Source organism: Suncus etruscus, chromosome 13 (assembly GCF_024139225.1).
Source record: "Suncus etruscus isolate mSunEtr1 chromosome 13, mSunEtr1.pri.cur, whole genome shotgun sequence".
Taxonomy (NCBI): Eukaryota; Metazoa; Chordata; class Mammalia; order Eulipotyphla; family Soricidae; genus Suncus; species Suncus etruscus.
Window position 1 is genome coordinate 30,402,759 of NC_064860.1, and position 16,167 is coordinate 30,418,925.

The following is a 16,167-nucleotide window of genomic DNA, read 5'->3' on the forward strand; positions in this document are numbered from 1 at the left end:
GGATATTAGTGTTGTTTTTCAGTTTTAAATCTCAAAATTCTACAGCTATTATAAAGAAATAAATTTGATTTTGATGTTGTACTAATGTATCCAAATATTCTTAATGTATGTTACTTTTTGTATGTGTAGATTTCCAGGAATTTCCTATATATGAAAATTCATGAATAGAATCTTAAAGTCTGATATAATTTTTCTTTAAAACATTTTTTTATTTAAAGAAAATGCATCACATAGTTGACATATCTGATCCCCTTATTTTCCACCTTCTCCTTCTAAAGGGAAATTTATAACACCTAGACAGACTCCTCCTAGTTTCTCTCTTTCTCTCTTTCTTTCTTCCTTCCTTTCCCTTCCTTCCTTCCTTCCTTCCTTCCTTCCTTCCTTCCTTCCTTCCTTCCTTCCTTCCTTCCTTCCTTCCTTCCTTCCTTCCTTCCTTCCTTCCTTCCTTCCTTCCTTCCTTCCTTCCTTTCTTTCTTTCTTTCTTTCTTTCTTTCTTTCTCTTTCTTTCTTTCTTTCTTTCTTTCTTTCTTTCTTTCTTTCTTTCTTTCTTTCTTTCTTTCTTTCTTTCTTTCTTTCTTTCTTTCTTTCTTTCTTTCTTTCTTTCTTTCTCTCTCTCTCTCTCTCTTTCTTTCTTTCTTTCTTTCTTTTCTTTCTTAATATATTTTATATTAATCATAGACTATGATTTACTTTTGTAATAAAAACAAAATATCTGTTCATTTTCTTTTTTTTTTTTTTTTGGTTTTTGGGCCACACCCAGCGTTGCTCAGGGGTTACTCCTGGCTGTCTGCTCAGAAATAGCTCCTGGCAGGCACGGGGGACCATATGGGACACCGGGATTTGAACCAACCACCTTTGGTCCTGGATCGGCTGCTTGCAAGGCAAACGCCACTGTGCTATCTCTCCGGGCCCTGTTCATTTTCTTAATTCATCTTTTAAGTCCTAAATTTCATTTGCTTCCCATTAATTGCATTGCCTTATAACTTCCAAGTATCTAGGAAGTATGCTAGTATATAGGATAGGGGTAGGGCATTTGCCTTGCATGCAGCTGACACTGGAATCTTATTTGGTCCCTTGACACTGTAAGGAGTAATTTCTAAACTCAGAGCTGAGCTCGAGTAACCCCTGAATGCCACCAGGTATAGCCCCAAGACTAAACCAAACTAACCAACCAACAAAAACAATCAACCTCCAAGTATTTCTAAAGTTAAACCAGGCAGCTGAATTTAACATTTCAGAAGTTTCTTATATTTGCCACTTAACACAGTGAATTTTGGGTTTAGTTTGTTTGTTTGTTTCTGTTTGGGACCATACACAGCATATTCAGGTCTTACTCGTGACTCTGCCCTCAGGCATCGTTTCTGGTAGGACTCAGGGGACCTTGTGGGGTGTTAAGGCTTGAACCCAGGTCAGCCACGAGCAAGGCAAGAGCCCTGCTCACTGTCTTATTGTTCTAGCCTTGAATTTTTCTGCTTTCTTCTCTATCTCTTCTAGCAGGCTATTACCTTTACACATTAATCATCTTCTATTTTTACTGAAAAGTTTAAATAACATCCAATTAATATTTAATGAAGAAATAACATTATTAAGGCCTATGTAGAGTGGCTACAAGTATGTCCTAGAGTTTGAGTTAAGACAAAAAGTTAGTCTTTTGTTGAAAAGTGTATCTTTACTTTTTTTCTTTTATTTCTTTTTTGTTTTATTAGTTCTGTTTTGTTTGTTTTTGTTTGTTTTGTTTTGGTACCACATTCAGCTATGCTTAGGAATTACTCCTAGTTCTGCATACTAGGATAATTTCTAATAGGGCTCAGGGAACATGTAGTACTGGAGATAGAACATATAGATCTGTCAGCACCTTTTTGTTTTTGTCTTTGGGCCACATCCTGCATTGTTTAAGGCTTACTCCTGCCTCTGTTCTCAAGAATTACTCCTTGCAAGCTCAGAGGATCATAGGGGTGCCTGGGATAGAACCCAGGTCTGCTGAATGCAAGGTTAGTGCCCTATTATTGGCCCATGGATCTCTCAGTATCTTTTTTTTTTTTTTTTTTTTTTTTGGTTTTTGGGCCACACCCGGTGATGCTCAGGGGTTACTCCTGGCTATGCGCTCAGAAGTCGCTCCTGGCTTGGGGGACCATATGGGACACCGGGGGATGGAACCGCGGTCCATCCAAGGCTAGTGCAGGCAAGGCAGGCACCTTACCTCTAGCACCACTGCCCGGCCCCGGATCTCTCAGTATCTTAACCACAGTATTATCTCTCTAGCCCAGTTACATTTAATTGAAATTATATTATTTATTAAAATCCTCTGACTGTCATTCATTAAGTGGATATTTTTCGATTTTATTTTCTAATCCCTTTTAAAATCTTGCTTCAACTATAATCTAAATACAACATATGTGACCATAGTACCATTACAATTGTACTGATTTTAGTTTGATGGCACTGCTTTGCCTCTTCATTTTTTGTCTGAATATGGGTAATATCAAGAAGTTATTTTCACATTCTTAGAACCAGGAGATTTTTTTTGGCTGCAGTCTTTTTTAAAGTATTAATGTTGTTGAGTAACAGTATCTGCCCTCACTGTTGCCAGATGCTTTAGAGCAGGCATGGGAACAGAGGGTTCTTCCAGCACTTAGCTTCATTTCCTCTGGTCCAAAGTCAGATTTCTAAAATTAACCATGACTAAAGCTGAGAAGTCGTCTTGCAAGACCTTTAGTAAGAATATCCTACAAGCCTTCATATGGATTCATTAAAGAGGAAAATCTGTGCTGTGAGATAGCCATTCCACCTGAAGCCTGTTTGTTTGTTTGTTTATTTGTTTTGTTTTTCAGAATTAGTGATGCCTAACAAGATAATATCAGTTCCCTATTCCTGTTTCTTGTTGCAGGAAAACAACATTTTAATTTATGGTTCTCTTGCTCTAATACTTCTAAAAATTTCCAGGGGCCTTTATATCCAATTATCAATAGTGATTGTCACTTGGTACTAATGTCAAACTCTTGTTTCTTATCCACAGACCTTACAGATAATTAGAGATACCTCTACCTGCATATTTAAGATTAAATGAAGAGAAAAATCAGAATTTCTCTTTGAGTGTTCTACTTAGGCACAGAGGTGTCCTGTGTCCCAAATATTTTGTTTAAATAATTGCATTATTTAAGCTATATGTTACAGAAATTATCATAGTTGGGTTTCAGTCATAGAATGTATATCACCCTTCTCCCACACCCCCACATTGTCTCTGGAGCAGAAATTTTGCTTCTCCTCTCTCTCTCTCTCTCTCTCTCTCTCTCTCTCTCTCTCTCTCTCTCTCTCTCTCTCTCTCCCCTGACACTGTGGTTAATGAGGGTTGCCATGCATTTCATTTATTCCCTATCCACTTATTTTTTAACTTTATAATTTAAATTCCAATGTTATAAGGTTGTTCATACTACAGTTTATTTTTCGAAGATAAAGTTGTTTCTGATTGAGTACAGTCATACAATGTACAACAACCTTCATCAGTGCACACTTCCCACCACTAATTCAACAGTCTCCCTCTCACCTTCTCTGCTGCCCTTTTCCCTTCTACCCACACTCCCTACCTGCTTCTGGGCAGGTATTTTACTTCTCTTTCTCTCTTTTCTTTTTACTACTCACTTCTTGTCCAGAGTAATCAATTCTAACTATTGTCATAGTCGACCCTTCTATACTTTAACTGTGCTCAATGCTTTGTGGTAAGCTTCCTATCATGGATCAGTCCTCCTGACCCTCATCTCTATTGCCTCTGAATCTTATTACCATACTGTCTTTTTATTTTCTTATTCCCACAGATGACTGAGCCTATTGTAGGTCTATTCCTCTCCTTCTGGTTCAGCATAATGATCTCCATATCCATCCATGTATAAGCAAGCTTCATGACTTCATTTTTCCTAATGGTTGCATAATATTCCATTATGTGGATGTATCACAATTTCTTTATCTTTCTTTCTCTCTTTCTTTCTTTTTCTTTCTTTTTTTTTACTTCTTTCTTTCTTTCTCTTTCTTTTTCTTTCTTTCTTTCTTTCTTCTTTCTTTCTTTCTTTCTTTCTTTCTTTCTTTTCTTTCTTTCTTTCTTTTCTTTCTTTCTTTCTTTCTTTCTTTCTTTCTTTCTTTCTTTCTTTCTTTCTTTCTTTTCTTTCTTTCTTTCTTTCTTTCTTTCTTTCTTTCTTTCTTTCTTTCTTTCTTTCTTTCTTTCTTTCTTTCTTTCTTTCTTTCTTTCTTTCTTTCTTTCTTTCTTTCTTTCTTTCTTTCTTTCTTTCTTTCTTTCTTTCTTTCTTTCTTTCTTTCTTTCTTTTTTCTTTCTTTCTTTCTTTCTTTCTTTCTTTCTTTCTTTCTTTCTTTCTTTCTTTCTTTCTTTCTTTCTTTCTTTCTTTCTTTCTTTCTTTCTTTCTTTCTTTCCTTTCTTTCTTTTCAGTCATACCAAGCAGTGCTCAGGAGTTACTCCTGGCTCTGCACTCAGCAGTTGCTCCTGGCAGGTTCGGGTGATCATATAAGATGCCAGAATTCAAACCAGGGTCCATCCTGTATTGGCCACATGCAAGGCATGTGTTCACGTGCAAGGCCATGTGCAAGGCACAGCCTTACCACTGTGTTATCACTCCAGTCCCGTTTAGGCACGCTTTTGTTGTTGGACATGTCAGTTGTTTGCAGATTATGGCTATCGTAAATAGTGCTGCAATGAATATAAGAGTGCAGAGGGCATTTTTGTTTTATTTTGGTCCTAGGGGGGTATATCCCCATGAATGGTGTTGTTGGATCAAAAGGAAGCTCAATTTCCATATTTCCTCAATTTTTTGAGGAATATCCATATTATTTTCCAGAAATAGGGCTGAATATCAGTTAATTATTTAGTGGCAAAATAATAGACTAAAAAAAATACTGATGCATATGGAGAGTTTAAACCTAATGTATGCAGGTCACAGCAGTTTCCCACTTGCAAATCTGTAACTGGTATATTTTAATGACTCAGGTTATTGTAAGATATAACTGAAACATATTTCAAGAGTTTAGTTTTTCAATTGAGTCTTTTGTTTGATTACTTTCAGTATCCATCAGCTGAGAAATAAAGTATCAGAGGAGCATGATGTTCTTAAGAAGAAGGAGATGGAATCAGGTCCCAAAGCATCCCATGGCTATGGAGGTCGATTTGGGGTGGAAAGAGACCGAATGGACAAGGTAAGTTAGAAGAAGAGATTTACTTTCTTGGAAAATAACACATTCAGTTATTGGATTTATGATTTACATTGTTCTAAAGAGAACAATGTCCCTTTGGCACAAAACGAGAAGAACTATAAACTGGTTGCACGTTCCCACTTATCTCAATACACATATATAAAGGTGAAAAACAGGAGTGAACAATTTAGATGGGCTGTCTTATAGTAGGTAGAGACATTTTTAGATCAAATAGATAGGAGACAAAAATAGAAAATAAAAAAATATGCTTTAAAGCAACTTACTACTCAAGCCAGAATGATAGTACAAAAGATAGTACAGCTGTTGCCTTGCATGCAACTGACCCAGGTTCAATACTTGGCATTTCATATGGTCCCCATGACCTTCCAGAAGTAATTCCTGAATGCAGAACAAGGAGTAACCCCTGAAAAATTTGCTCCCTTTAAATATTTCTTTCTTTGTTTCTTTCTTTCTTTTCTTTCTTTCTTTCTTTCTTTCTTTCTTTCTTTCTTTCTTTCTTTCTTTCTTTCTTTCTTTCTTTCTTTCTTTCTTTCTTTCTTTCTTTCTTTCTTTCTTCCTTCCTTCCTTCCTTCCTTCCTTCTTCCTTCCTTCCTTCCTTCCTTCCTTCCTTCTTCCTTCCTTCCTTCCTTCCTTCCTTCCTTCCTTCCTTCCTTCCTTCCTTCCTTCCTTCCTTCCTTCCTTCCTTCCTTCCTTCCTTCCTTCCTTCCTTCCTTCCTTCCTTTCTTTCTTTCTTTTTCTTTCTTTCTTTCTTTTTTGTTTTTTGGTCACACCTGGCAGTGCTCAGGGGTTACTCCTGGCTCTGTGCTCAGAAATTTAGAAATCGCCCCTGGCAGGCACAGGGGACCATATGGGATGCCAGGATTTAAACCACCTTCCTTCTGCATGAAAGGCAAACGCCTTACCTCTATGCTATCTTCCGACCCCTAAATATTTCTGTATTATATCTATGATGCAACTTCTTGAGATTTCTGTACTTTGTATTGTATTTAGTGTTCTTTTTGTGTATATATATTATTTGCATGATATACACATAGGTGTTACAAATATTGATATGAAGTTATATATTATTCTGAAAAATGATTCTAAGATTAATTGGTTGACTACTTGGGGTCAGTCTCAGAATACTCAAGTCTATTCCATTGATCTGAGGGCTGTCTTTGTTCCAACACCAGGATATTTTAATGACTATTGCTTTATAGTACAAGTTAAAGTTAGGGAAAATAATGCTCCCATTTTCTTTTTCCAGGGATTTATTCATTTGATAGCATTTATTGGTCCAAATGAATTTTAGGAGTGTTTGATCCACTTTTTTGAAAAATACAGCAGCTATTTCTGTGAACTATTTGGTACCTGGTATAATACCCAAATTAAACAGTCAGTCCTCTAGCTCTTCCTCATGTCCACTTTTATGTCATGTTTGACATGCCCCAAACCCTTGATTCACATACCCCTACCACCACCAGTTTATCATTAGTCTGGCTACCTCCAGATCAGCTTTAAGAATTCTCTGACTGATGAACACCTAATAATATTAATGAGAATTAAAATGTTAAATATTTCCCCCAAAAGCCCCCTTGACCCTCAAAGACATATTCCTATCCTAGACTGACACTTAACAAGGATAGAATTTCTTGTATCCCAACCTTATCTCTGTCTTGTTTTGTTTTCTCTTGGTCATTGTTCCCTCGTTATTGATTCTGCTTTTGATTTTCCTCAGAGTGCTGTGGGCCATGAGTATGTTGCTGAAGTGGAGAAGCATTCTTCACAGACTGATGCTGCTAGAGGCTTTGGAGGAAAATACGGAGTTGAAAAGGATAGGGCTGATAAGGTAACTGATAACTTTTTCACCTCAAATCACGTGAGATTTACCGATATTCTTCCTAGAAGGTAGACCTGCATGTTGCCTGTGGAAAGATAAGGCACTGCACAGAGAGTCTGTTCCAAGGAGAGTTTCTGTGATTCCCCTCAGCATGCTTTGGGAAGACTGAAATGTATTTTTTTTTGGTTGTTTTATTTTTGGGGGGTTGTTTTTTTTATTTTTCTTGGGGGGGGGGCATATCCATTTGATGTTCAGGGGTTACTCCTGGCTATGCACTCAAAAATAGCTCCTGGCTTGGGGGTCCATATGGAAAGCCAGGGGATCGAACTACAGTCAGTCCTAGGCTAGCACTTGCAAGGCAGACACCCTACCTCTAGCACCACCTCTCTGGTCTGGAAGACGGAAATGTAAGACTAAAAATTCTTTAGATCATTGGTTTATTTGTTTGTATGAAGAGAAAAAATTCCAAATCTCACATTTTGATTTACCATCAAAGCATATCCTTGCAGATTCCAGGATCTTTAATACAGAAACATGATACCAACAACAGATACTGTGTGAAAAATAAAAGTGTGTTGGCACTACAGACAATGTCTTGGATTGGACGATCTAGCTTGCCTGGAGCCTAGAGTTGGTCTTGTGCCAGGAAACTTCAGGGGTCGGGTCTCTTTGTATATAGGCCAAGGTCATTCCTCTCCATGTCCCTCATATTTTGGTGGACCTATGCAAACAACAATTGCCACTCTAACACCATTTTTACTGTGCTCCTTTGACTCTAATCCTTAAAAAGAACCCACTTCAAATTTGAGGTTAATTTAAGCTAATATGCATGTATATGGAAATGTAAGAAAATACTATGCCTGTTATGTTTAAGGAGTTACGTAAGTTTTATGGCTTTAGATTGCCTTGTGTGCTGTTAAGAAATATTATAATGTGTTACAATCTGGGGACTTGACGGACAAAGTAATTGTACATGGATTCTGTCTTATTTATCTTAATGTTCTTTGGCTGAAATTTCAAAGTTAAGATATCAGCAAGGGGACTTCTAAGAATTATGTTATGGTGATTGTCTTTCCACTGTAACTTTACCTTGTCCTCTTTCTTTGCATCTTTGTTCTCATAATTAAAAATAAAAAATTAAAAAAAGCATATCCTTATTTCTATTATTAAGGAAAACATGTCTGCATAAATATTACCACAACTTAAAAGTAATTAGGATTGGGGCTGGAGCAACAGTACAGTGGGCAGAGTATTTGCCTTGCATGCGGCCAACTGGGTTCAATCTCCACACCCATATTGTTTCCCTGAGCACAACCAGGAGTGCTCCCTTGTCACAGAGCCAGGAGTAATCTCTGAGTATCATTGGATGTGGTCCCCAAACAAACAAACCAAAATAATAAGGATTACAGTGCTTTTTTTAAAATAAATTTTGGCATTCGTATTTGGAAATACCATTATTAAAAGACATTTTACAAAACAGTTTATTTAAAAATTTTTTATTAAGACAATGATTTACAATGTTGTTTATAATAGAGTTGCTTTAGGCAAACATGTTCCAATACCAATCTCATCATGTGTCCCTTTCCTTCCACCAATGTCCTTAGGATCGCCCCTACTCCCTAGCCTGTACTCTTAGCAGGCATATAAATTTATTTTATATTACTTGCTCTATTAATACTTAGGAATGTATTGAATGTCAAATGCATTATCAGAATATAAATGAATGAGTCAACTTTTCTGGCTTGTAGAGTCTCATTGATATATCTGCTGTACATCTTATGTAATTTCCTCTATACAATATCTTTGGATTTTGTAATTTTGAATAGAGTGTATCTTGAAGTTTTCCTAGTTGAGTTTATTTTTACTAGGATCTTTGGGTCTCTTGTATTCCTCAACCCTGGAAAATCCCCCTTTTTAGTTTGTTTTGGCTTTAGGGCCATACCTAGGGTTCATTTTCCACAGTGGTTGAACCAGAGAACATTCCTACCAGAAGTGGAAGAGAGTTCCTTTTTCACCACATCCCCGCCAGCATAAATTGTTCCTACTATTTTGATATGTGCTGTTTTCACTGATGTGAAATGGTATCTAATTGTAGTCTTTAAGTTGAATTTCCCTAATAATAAATGATGCTGACCACTTTTTCATGTACCTACTGGTGATATGCTTGTTATTCTGAAGTCTATTCATCTCCACTCCTCATTTTATAGTATTTTTAAATGTTTATAGTTGCTGCTGATCTTTGTAATTACATTCTATATCCTAGATAGCAAGCACATATCTGATGTGTTGAATGCAAATATTTTTCCATTTAGTTAGATATCATTTCATTTTAGCAAGTTGTTTTTGTTTTTTGTTTGTTTGTTTGCCACTCAGGAGCTCTTTAGGTCGATATATTCCCATCTGTATATTTTTTATTTTGGTACCTTTGCAAGTAGTATCAGATCACTGAAGATGCCTTTGTGATTCAAATCTTGGAGCATTCTGCCTGTATTTTCCTCATTGTATTTTAGTTAGTTTTCTGTCCGATTTTAAGGCCCTTGATCCATTCAAAATGGATACTTTTGTATAGAGTGTAAGATATGGCTTGAGCTTTAATTTTGTACATGTAGTTATCCATTTTTCTGGTGCCATATCTTTAGGAATTCTTGGCTCTTTTATCAAAAATTAACTGTCCTGCCCGGAGAGATAGCACAGCGGCGTTTGCCTTGCAAGCAGCCGATCCAGGACCTAAGGTGGTTGGTTCGAATCCCAGTGTCCCATATGGTCCCCCGTGCCTGCCAGGAGCTATTTCTGAGCAGACAGCCAGGAGTAACCCCTGAGCACCGCTGGGTGTGACCCAAAAACCAAAAACCAAAAAAAAAAAAAAAATTAACTGTCCTTTACATGAAGTTTTGTCCATCTAGAGAAACCCTATTAACTAACATCTAGAGAGAGATGGAAGTAAGTAAGGGAAGAGGAAAACTATCAGCTCCTACTCTAACCAGTTGTCTTTTCTTTTCCCTATAGTCTGCAGTTGGCTTCAATTACAAAGGAGAAGTGGAGAAACATGCATCTCAGAAAGGCAAGGACTCTGGTCTCTGGGCTCAGGTTGCAGCCTTTGGAATCTGCCCTAATACTCTGCTTAGACTGCAACTACCAACAACTGTGACTGACACCTTTAGTTCTGTGCCCAACCCCTCACTATTTTATTTGTGTTAAAAAGCAAATGTGTAATTCCTTCTCTTTGGTTGTTTTCTATTATTTTGATTGAGTTTTTTTTTTCTCCAATGGAGCATTTTAGGTGATTCCTAAGTTGTACATTGCATCTTTGATTTAAATTAAAAAATAATCATGCTCTGTTCCTGAATAATATAGTAAGTGTAGATAACTTAATTATATTCCTTCTCTAATCTACATACTTTATAAAAAAGTGGACTATATTATTATTGTTGTTATTGTTATCTAGTATTGGTTCCATGTGTCTTTTGTTTTGGGGCTAAATTGGTAGGTCCTGTGGTGCTAGGGATGGAAGCTGGGCCTCCTGCTTCAAAGTACCTTTTGAGTCCTATCTCTCTCTCTCTCTCTCTCTCTCTCTCTCTCTCTCTCTCTCTCTCTCTCTCTCTCTCTCTCTCCACATATTTTCAAGTATGTTTATGGGGATATTGGGATCTTATCCAGTGGTGCTCAGGACTTACTCCTGACCCTGTAGTCAGAGATCACTCCTGCAGTGCTCTGGGGACCATATATGGTGTCAAAGACTGAACCAACATTGGTCCACAGAAGCCAAGCACCTTAAACCTTGCACTATTTCTTCTAGTCCTCCACATGTTTTTAAATAACCTCAACACATTGTCATTACTTAGTAAATGCTGATTTAAACTGACTAATATATTTTCCAGTGATATAGTTAATCACTATTTATTGTATCTTATTATTTCCTCCTTGTTGCTTATATTTTCTTTTTGTTTATTTAGATTCTTTTATAATTTGTTCAGTAAGAATTCATATAAGAACTCAGGATTTGTTTGAAAAAGTTTTTATTTTGCACATTATTATTATTATTTTTTTTACCTTAATCACTCTGAATATCTTGTTTTATTTTCTCTGGTATTTATATTATATAAATATAATAATAATTCCTTTTTTAAATAAATGTTTTCTCTGCTTTTTTTGAAATGAAAGATTTTATTTTGTATTTTATTATTTTTTTTTTAAATTATTATTGGGCCACACCCGTTTGACACTCAGGGGTTACTCCTGGCTATGTGCTCAGAAATCGCCCCTGGCTTGGGGGGACCATATGGGACGCCGGGGGATCGAACCTCGGTCCTTCCTTGGCTAGCGCTTGCAAGGCAGACACCTTACCTCCAGCGCCACCTACCCGGCCCCTATTTTGTATTTATTGTTCTGAAATACCATCAGGATGTGATATGCCTAAATATTGAATATGCAGAATTAATTACTTTACAGGAGGCTTTTTTCTTTAAACTAAGAATAATTCCCATTATGAAAAGTTCTCAGAAATTTTATTTTGTCTATATATTTTTTGGGGGGGCCATGTCCTGTGATGTTCAGGGGTTACTCCTGGCTATGGGCTCAGAAATCACTCCTGGCTCAGAGGATGATATGGGCCACTAGGGGATCCAACTGAAGTTCATCCTGGGTCAGCCGCTTGTAAGGCAAATGCCCTACCACTGTGCCACCGCTCCGGCCCCGCATTTTCTGTGTTATTTCTCTTCTCATATACTTTATTCTTGCTTCTGGAATTGAGGTGTGTTAGAACTTTTCCTTTTTTTTTCTTGATGTTTATTGTTTAAAGTCTATTTTTTAAAATAAAGTTCCATGTTTACCAACAAGAATGGAGGGAAAGAATAGAGATGAACTACTTCTGTCCCCAAAATATGAAGTCTTCCCTAATTATCCCAAATTAGCTATCGCCACTCACCAGAACAATAATTTTTCCCAAAAATGAAAGTATATTGACATATCATAATCACCCATTCAAAGTGATAGTGATACTATTTCCTGTATCATATAATTTTAGTTACATTTGTGGGGATCTTGGATCACACCTGTGTAGTACTGCTCAGTGATTACTACTGGCTCTGTGCTCAGAGATCTTTTTTTTTTTAGTGCTCAGGATACCATATGTGGTGTGGCGGGTAAAAGAGCATTAGTTGTATGTAAAACATGTACCTTAGTTCCCATGCTGTCTCTCTGGTACCTAGATTCCTTTTTCATTTACATTTTCAACCAGTTAATGAGAGAAGAGTGTCAAAATTGTCACTCCTGATTATGAATTTACCTCTTTAAGTTTTAGTCATATTTTGCTATGGAATTTTGATTCTGTCAATAGTTTATACCCACATATATATTCCTCATGAATAATGAGAAAATCTCTTGTCATTTTATTATCTCTCACCTCTTTTAATGCATTCTATCTTGAGGTATATAGTTGGTCTTAAATTTATGCCATTTTTCTGATGCTGATTCTTTGATATAGGTATTTTCCCATGTTAGTATTTAAAGTATTTTCTCACTTTATTGTTATTACTGTATAAGAATTAAAATTTGGACATTGTATATACTCAGGAGTATATGCCTGGAATTTCCAAATCTCAGATAAAGTGTCTTCTTACAAATGTTAAATAAACTGTATAACTTTTTGTTCTAATCCTGTAGAAGTGAGTAGAATTTTTCTACAAGTCTTTTAAAGTAGATCTACCATAGCTCGACTTGTTGTTTTTAATTCACCTATATTGAAGTGCTGCTTTCTTTCATGGCTTCTATCTTCCTGCACTGGTTCTTCCTGAATCTGTCTTCAACAGCACTCATGACTATTCTTTCCACTTTAGATTACTCACGTGGTTTTGGTGGCCGTTATGGGGTAGAGAGTGATAAACGTGACAAGGCTGCCTTGGGATATGACTACAAGGGAGAGACAGAGAAACATGAATCCCAAAGAGGTGAGTTGGAATGGAGAGGAGGGAGTTACACCTTTCTTTTTGAAGCTGAATCAGGGACACAGAATACCAAGAGGCGAATGTGCTGTGAAGGTGTTGAGATAGGTAGTAAAGATACGTTTGTGAGGGTGAAGTGGCACCTGTAAGATTAGGATCAAGACAGAAGGACCAAAGAGAAGTGATTGGAAAGGAAAGGAAGAAGAAAGAAAGAAAAAGAAGAAAGAAAGAGAGAAAGAAAGAACGAAAGAAGAAAGAAAGAAAGAAAGAAAGAAAGAAAGAAAGAAAGAAAGAAAGAAAGAAAGAAAGAAAGAAAGAAAGAAAGAAAGAAAGAAAGAAAGAAAGAAAGAAAAAGAAAGAAAGAAAGAAAAGAAAGAAAGAAAGAAAGAAAGAAAGGAAGGAAGGAAGGAAGGAAGGAAGAAAGGAAGGAAGAAAGGAAGAAAGGAAGAAGAAAGGAAGAAAGGAAGGAAGAAAAAAGAAAGAAAAGTAAGAAAAAGAAAGATGAAAGAATGAAAAAGAAAGAAGAAAGAGATAAAGAAGAATGAAAGAAAGAAAAAGTAGAAAGAAAGGAAGGAAGGGAGGGAGGAAGCAAGAATAAGAAGGAAAAGTAAGAAAAGAAAGGAAGAAGAAAAGAAGAAATCAAAGGAAAGGAAAAAATATGAATAACTGATTTTAAAGTTAAAGCTAAAATTTTTCTAGGAAAAAAACACAAGATTAACTTTTGCAACCTTGTACTAGATTAGAAAAATAAAACAAAAACAGTAGTTAAATTGGATTTAATCATATTTTAATTTGGAGATAATTTGGGTCACTCCTAATAGTGTTGGATGGGCCATACACTTACTTTCAATTCCCAATTCATTTCCAGAGTGATCATTTCCAACTCTTATTGTCATAGCAGTCCTTTCTTTATCTTCACTGAACTTCTCTCCCAATATTTCCATTATCTTTGGGTATTGTACTGATACTATTTTTTAAATATCCCACAGATAAATGTGATTATTCTATGTTTGTCTCTCTCTCCCAAAATCATTTCACTCAGCACAATACTCTTCATGGCTATTCATGTATAATCAAATTTTATGACTTCATTTTTGTAACAGCTGTGTCGTATACCATTGTGTAGATGCACACCAGTTTCTTTATTCTCTTCTCTGTTCTTAGACTCTTAAGTTGTTTTCAGATTCTGACTATTGTGAATAGTGCTGCAATGAACATAGGAGTACAGAGGACTTTTCTGTACAATGCTTTTGGAAGCCTAGGATATATATCCAGAAAAGATGTTGATGAGTTGAATAGAAACTTAATTTCTAGTTTGTTTAGAAATTTCCATATTGTTTTCCAAAAAGGTTGGAACAGTTGAAATTCCAACCAGCAGTGAATGAGAGACCCTTTCTCCCAGCATCCATGCAAGAATTGGTTGTTCTTGTTCTTAGTAATGTATGCAGACTCTGGTCTTTGAAAGATATCTCATTGTTGTTTTGACTTGCATCTCTCTAATATTTAAGATGTAGAATGTTTATTCATGAGCCTTTTTGGCTATCTGACTTTCTTTTGTGAGGAAGTTCTGTTTATCTCTTTTTCCCTTTGTTTAATAGTGTCTTTTTTTGTTTGTTTGTTTGTTTTGGTTTTGGTTTTTGGGCCACACCTAGTGACACTCAGGGCTTACTCTTGCTATGCACTAAGAAATCTCTTCTGACTTGGGGACCATATGGGATGCCCGGGATTGAACCCAGGTTTATCCTGGGTTAGTTGAGTGCAAGGCAAATGCCCTACTGCTGTTCTAAGCTTTCCACACACACCCTTTGTTTAATTGGGTTGGATTTTTTAGTTTTGTTTTGTTTTGATTTTGTTTGTTTGTTTTTGGGTCACACCCAGCAGTGCTCAGGGGTTACTCCTGGCTCTATGCTCAGAAATCGCTGCTAGGATTTGAACCACTGTCCTTCTGCATACAAGGCAAATGCTCTACCGCCATGCTATCTCTCTGGCCCCCTAATTTTTCTTCATGAGCTATACCAATTCTTTATATATAGTAGATATATTAGATATTAACCCCTTATCAGATAAATATTTGGTGAATAATTTCTCCCATTCCATGAGTGGTCTTTGTATCCTTGTCATCGTGACCTTTCATTTGCAGAATTTATTAATTCAATGTATTCCCATTTGTTTATTTTTCCTTCTACTTTCTTTGATTTTTGCTTCTACTTGCTTAAAATATTTGAAGATATCTTTAGCTCCAATGCCATGGAGAGTCTGCCCATGTTTTTGTCTTTGTACCTTATGGTTTCAGGTCAAAATATCTAGATTTTTAATCCAGTTTTATTTGACCTTTGTGGATGGTATTAAATTTGAGTTCAGTTTCTTGCACATAGCTGACCAGGTTTCCCAGCACCACTCATTTAAGAAGTTTTTCTTGATCCACTACACATTTTTAACTCCCTTATCAATAATTAACTTACTATATACCTAGATATCTATCTATTATAAAATCTGTAATATTTTGCTTATGGAATCCTGATTCTGTTAATACTTTATACCCACATATGTATTCCTCATGAATAATGAGAAAAGCTCTTGTCATTTTATTATCTCTCACCTCTTTTAATGCATTCTATCTTGAGGTATATAATTGGTCTTAAATTTATGCCATTTTTCTGATGCTGATTCTTTGATATAGGTATTTTCCCATATTACTATTTAAATTATTTTCTCACTTTATTGTTACTACTGTATAATAATTAAAATTTGGACATTAAATATACTCGGGAATATATACCTGGAATTTCCAAATCTCAGATAAATTGTTTCCTTTCAAATGCTAAATAAACAGTATAGCTTCTTGTTCTAATCCTGTAGACATGAGTAGAATTTTTCTACAAGTCTTTTAAAGTAGATCTACCATAGCTCGACTTTTTGTCTTTAATTCACCTATATTGAAGTGCTGCTTTCTTTCATGGCTTCTATCTTCCTGCACTGGTTCTTCCTGAATCTGTCTTCAACAGCACTCATGACTATTCTTTCCACTTTAGATTACTCACGTGGTTTTGGTGGCCGTTATGGGGTAGAGAGTGATAAACGCGACAAGTCAGCCTTGGGATATGACTACAAGGGAGAGACAGAGAAACACGAATCCCAAAAAGGTGAGTTGGGGATGGAGAGGAGGGAGTTACACCTTTCTTTTTGAAAGCTGAC

General features: G+C 36.2%; 1 protein-coding gene across 1 annotated transcript in view; it reads left to right on the top strand.

The window, feature by feature from the left end:
* The window catches only part of HCLS1 (hematopoietic cell-specific Lyn substrate 1), a 41,987-nt gene that overhangs the window by 13,290 nt on the left and 12,530 nt on the right, over positions 1 to 16,167 (top strand). Inside the window, exons 3-6 of the mRNA XM_049785950.1 lie at positions 5,067 to 5,196; positions 6,932 to 7,042; positions 10,040 to 10,094; positions 12,868 to 12,978. Of these exons, the coding sequence (XP_049641907.1) occupies positions 5,067 to 5,196; positions 6,932 to 7,042; positions 10,040 to 10,094; positions 12,868 to 12,978 (407 nt within the window). The remainder of the gene's footprint in view (positions 1 to 5,066; positions 5,197 to 6,931; positions 7,043 to 10,039; positions 10,095 to 12,867; positions 12,979 to 16,167) is intronic.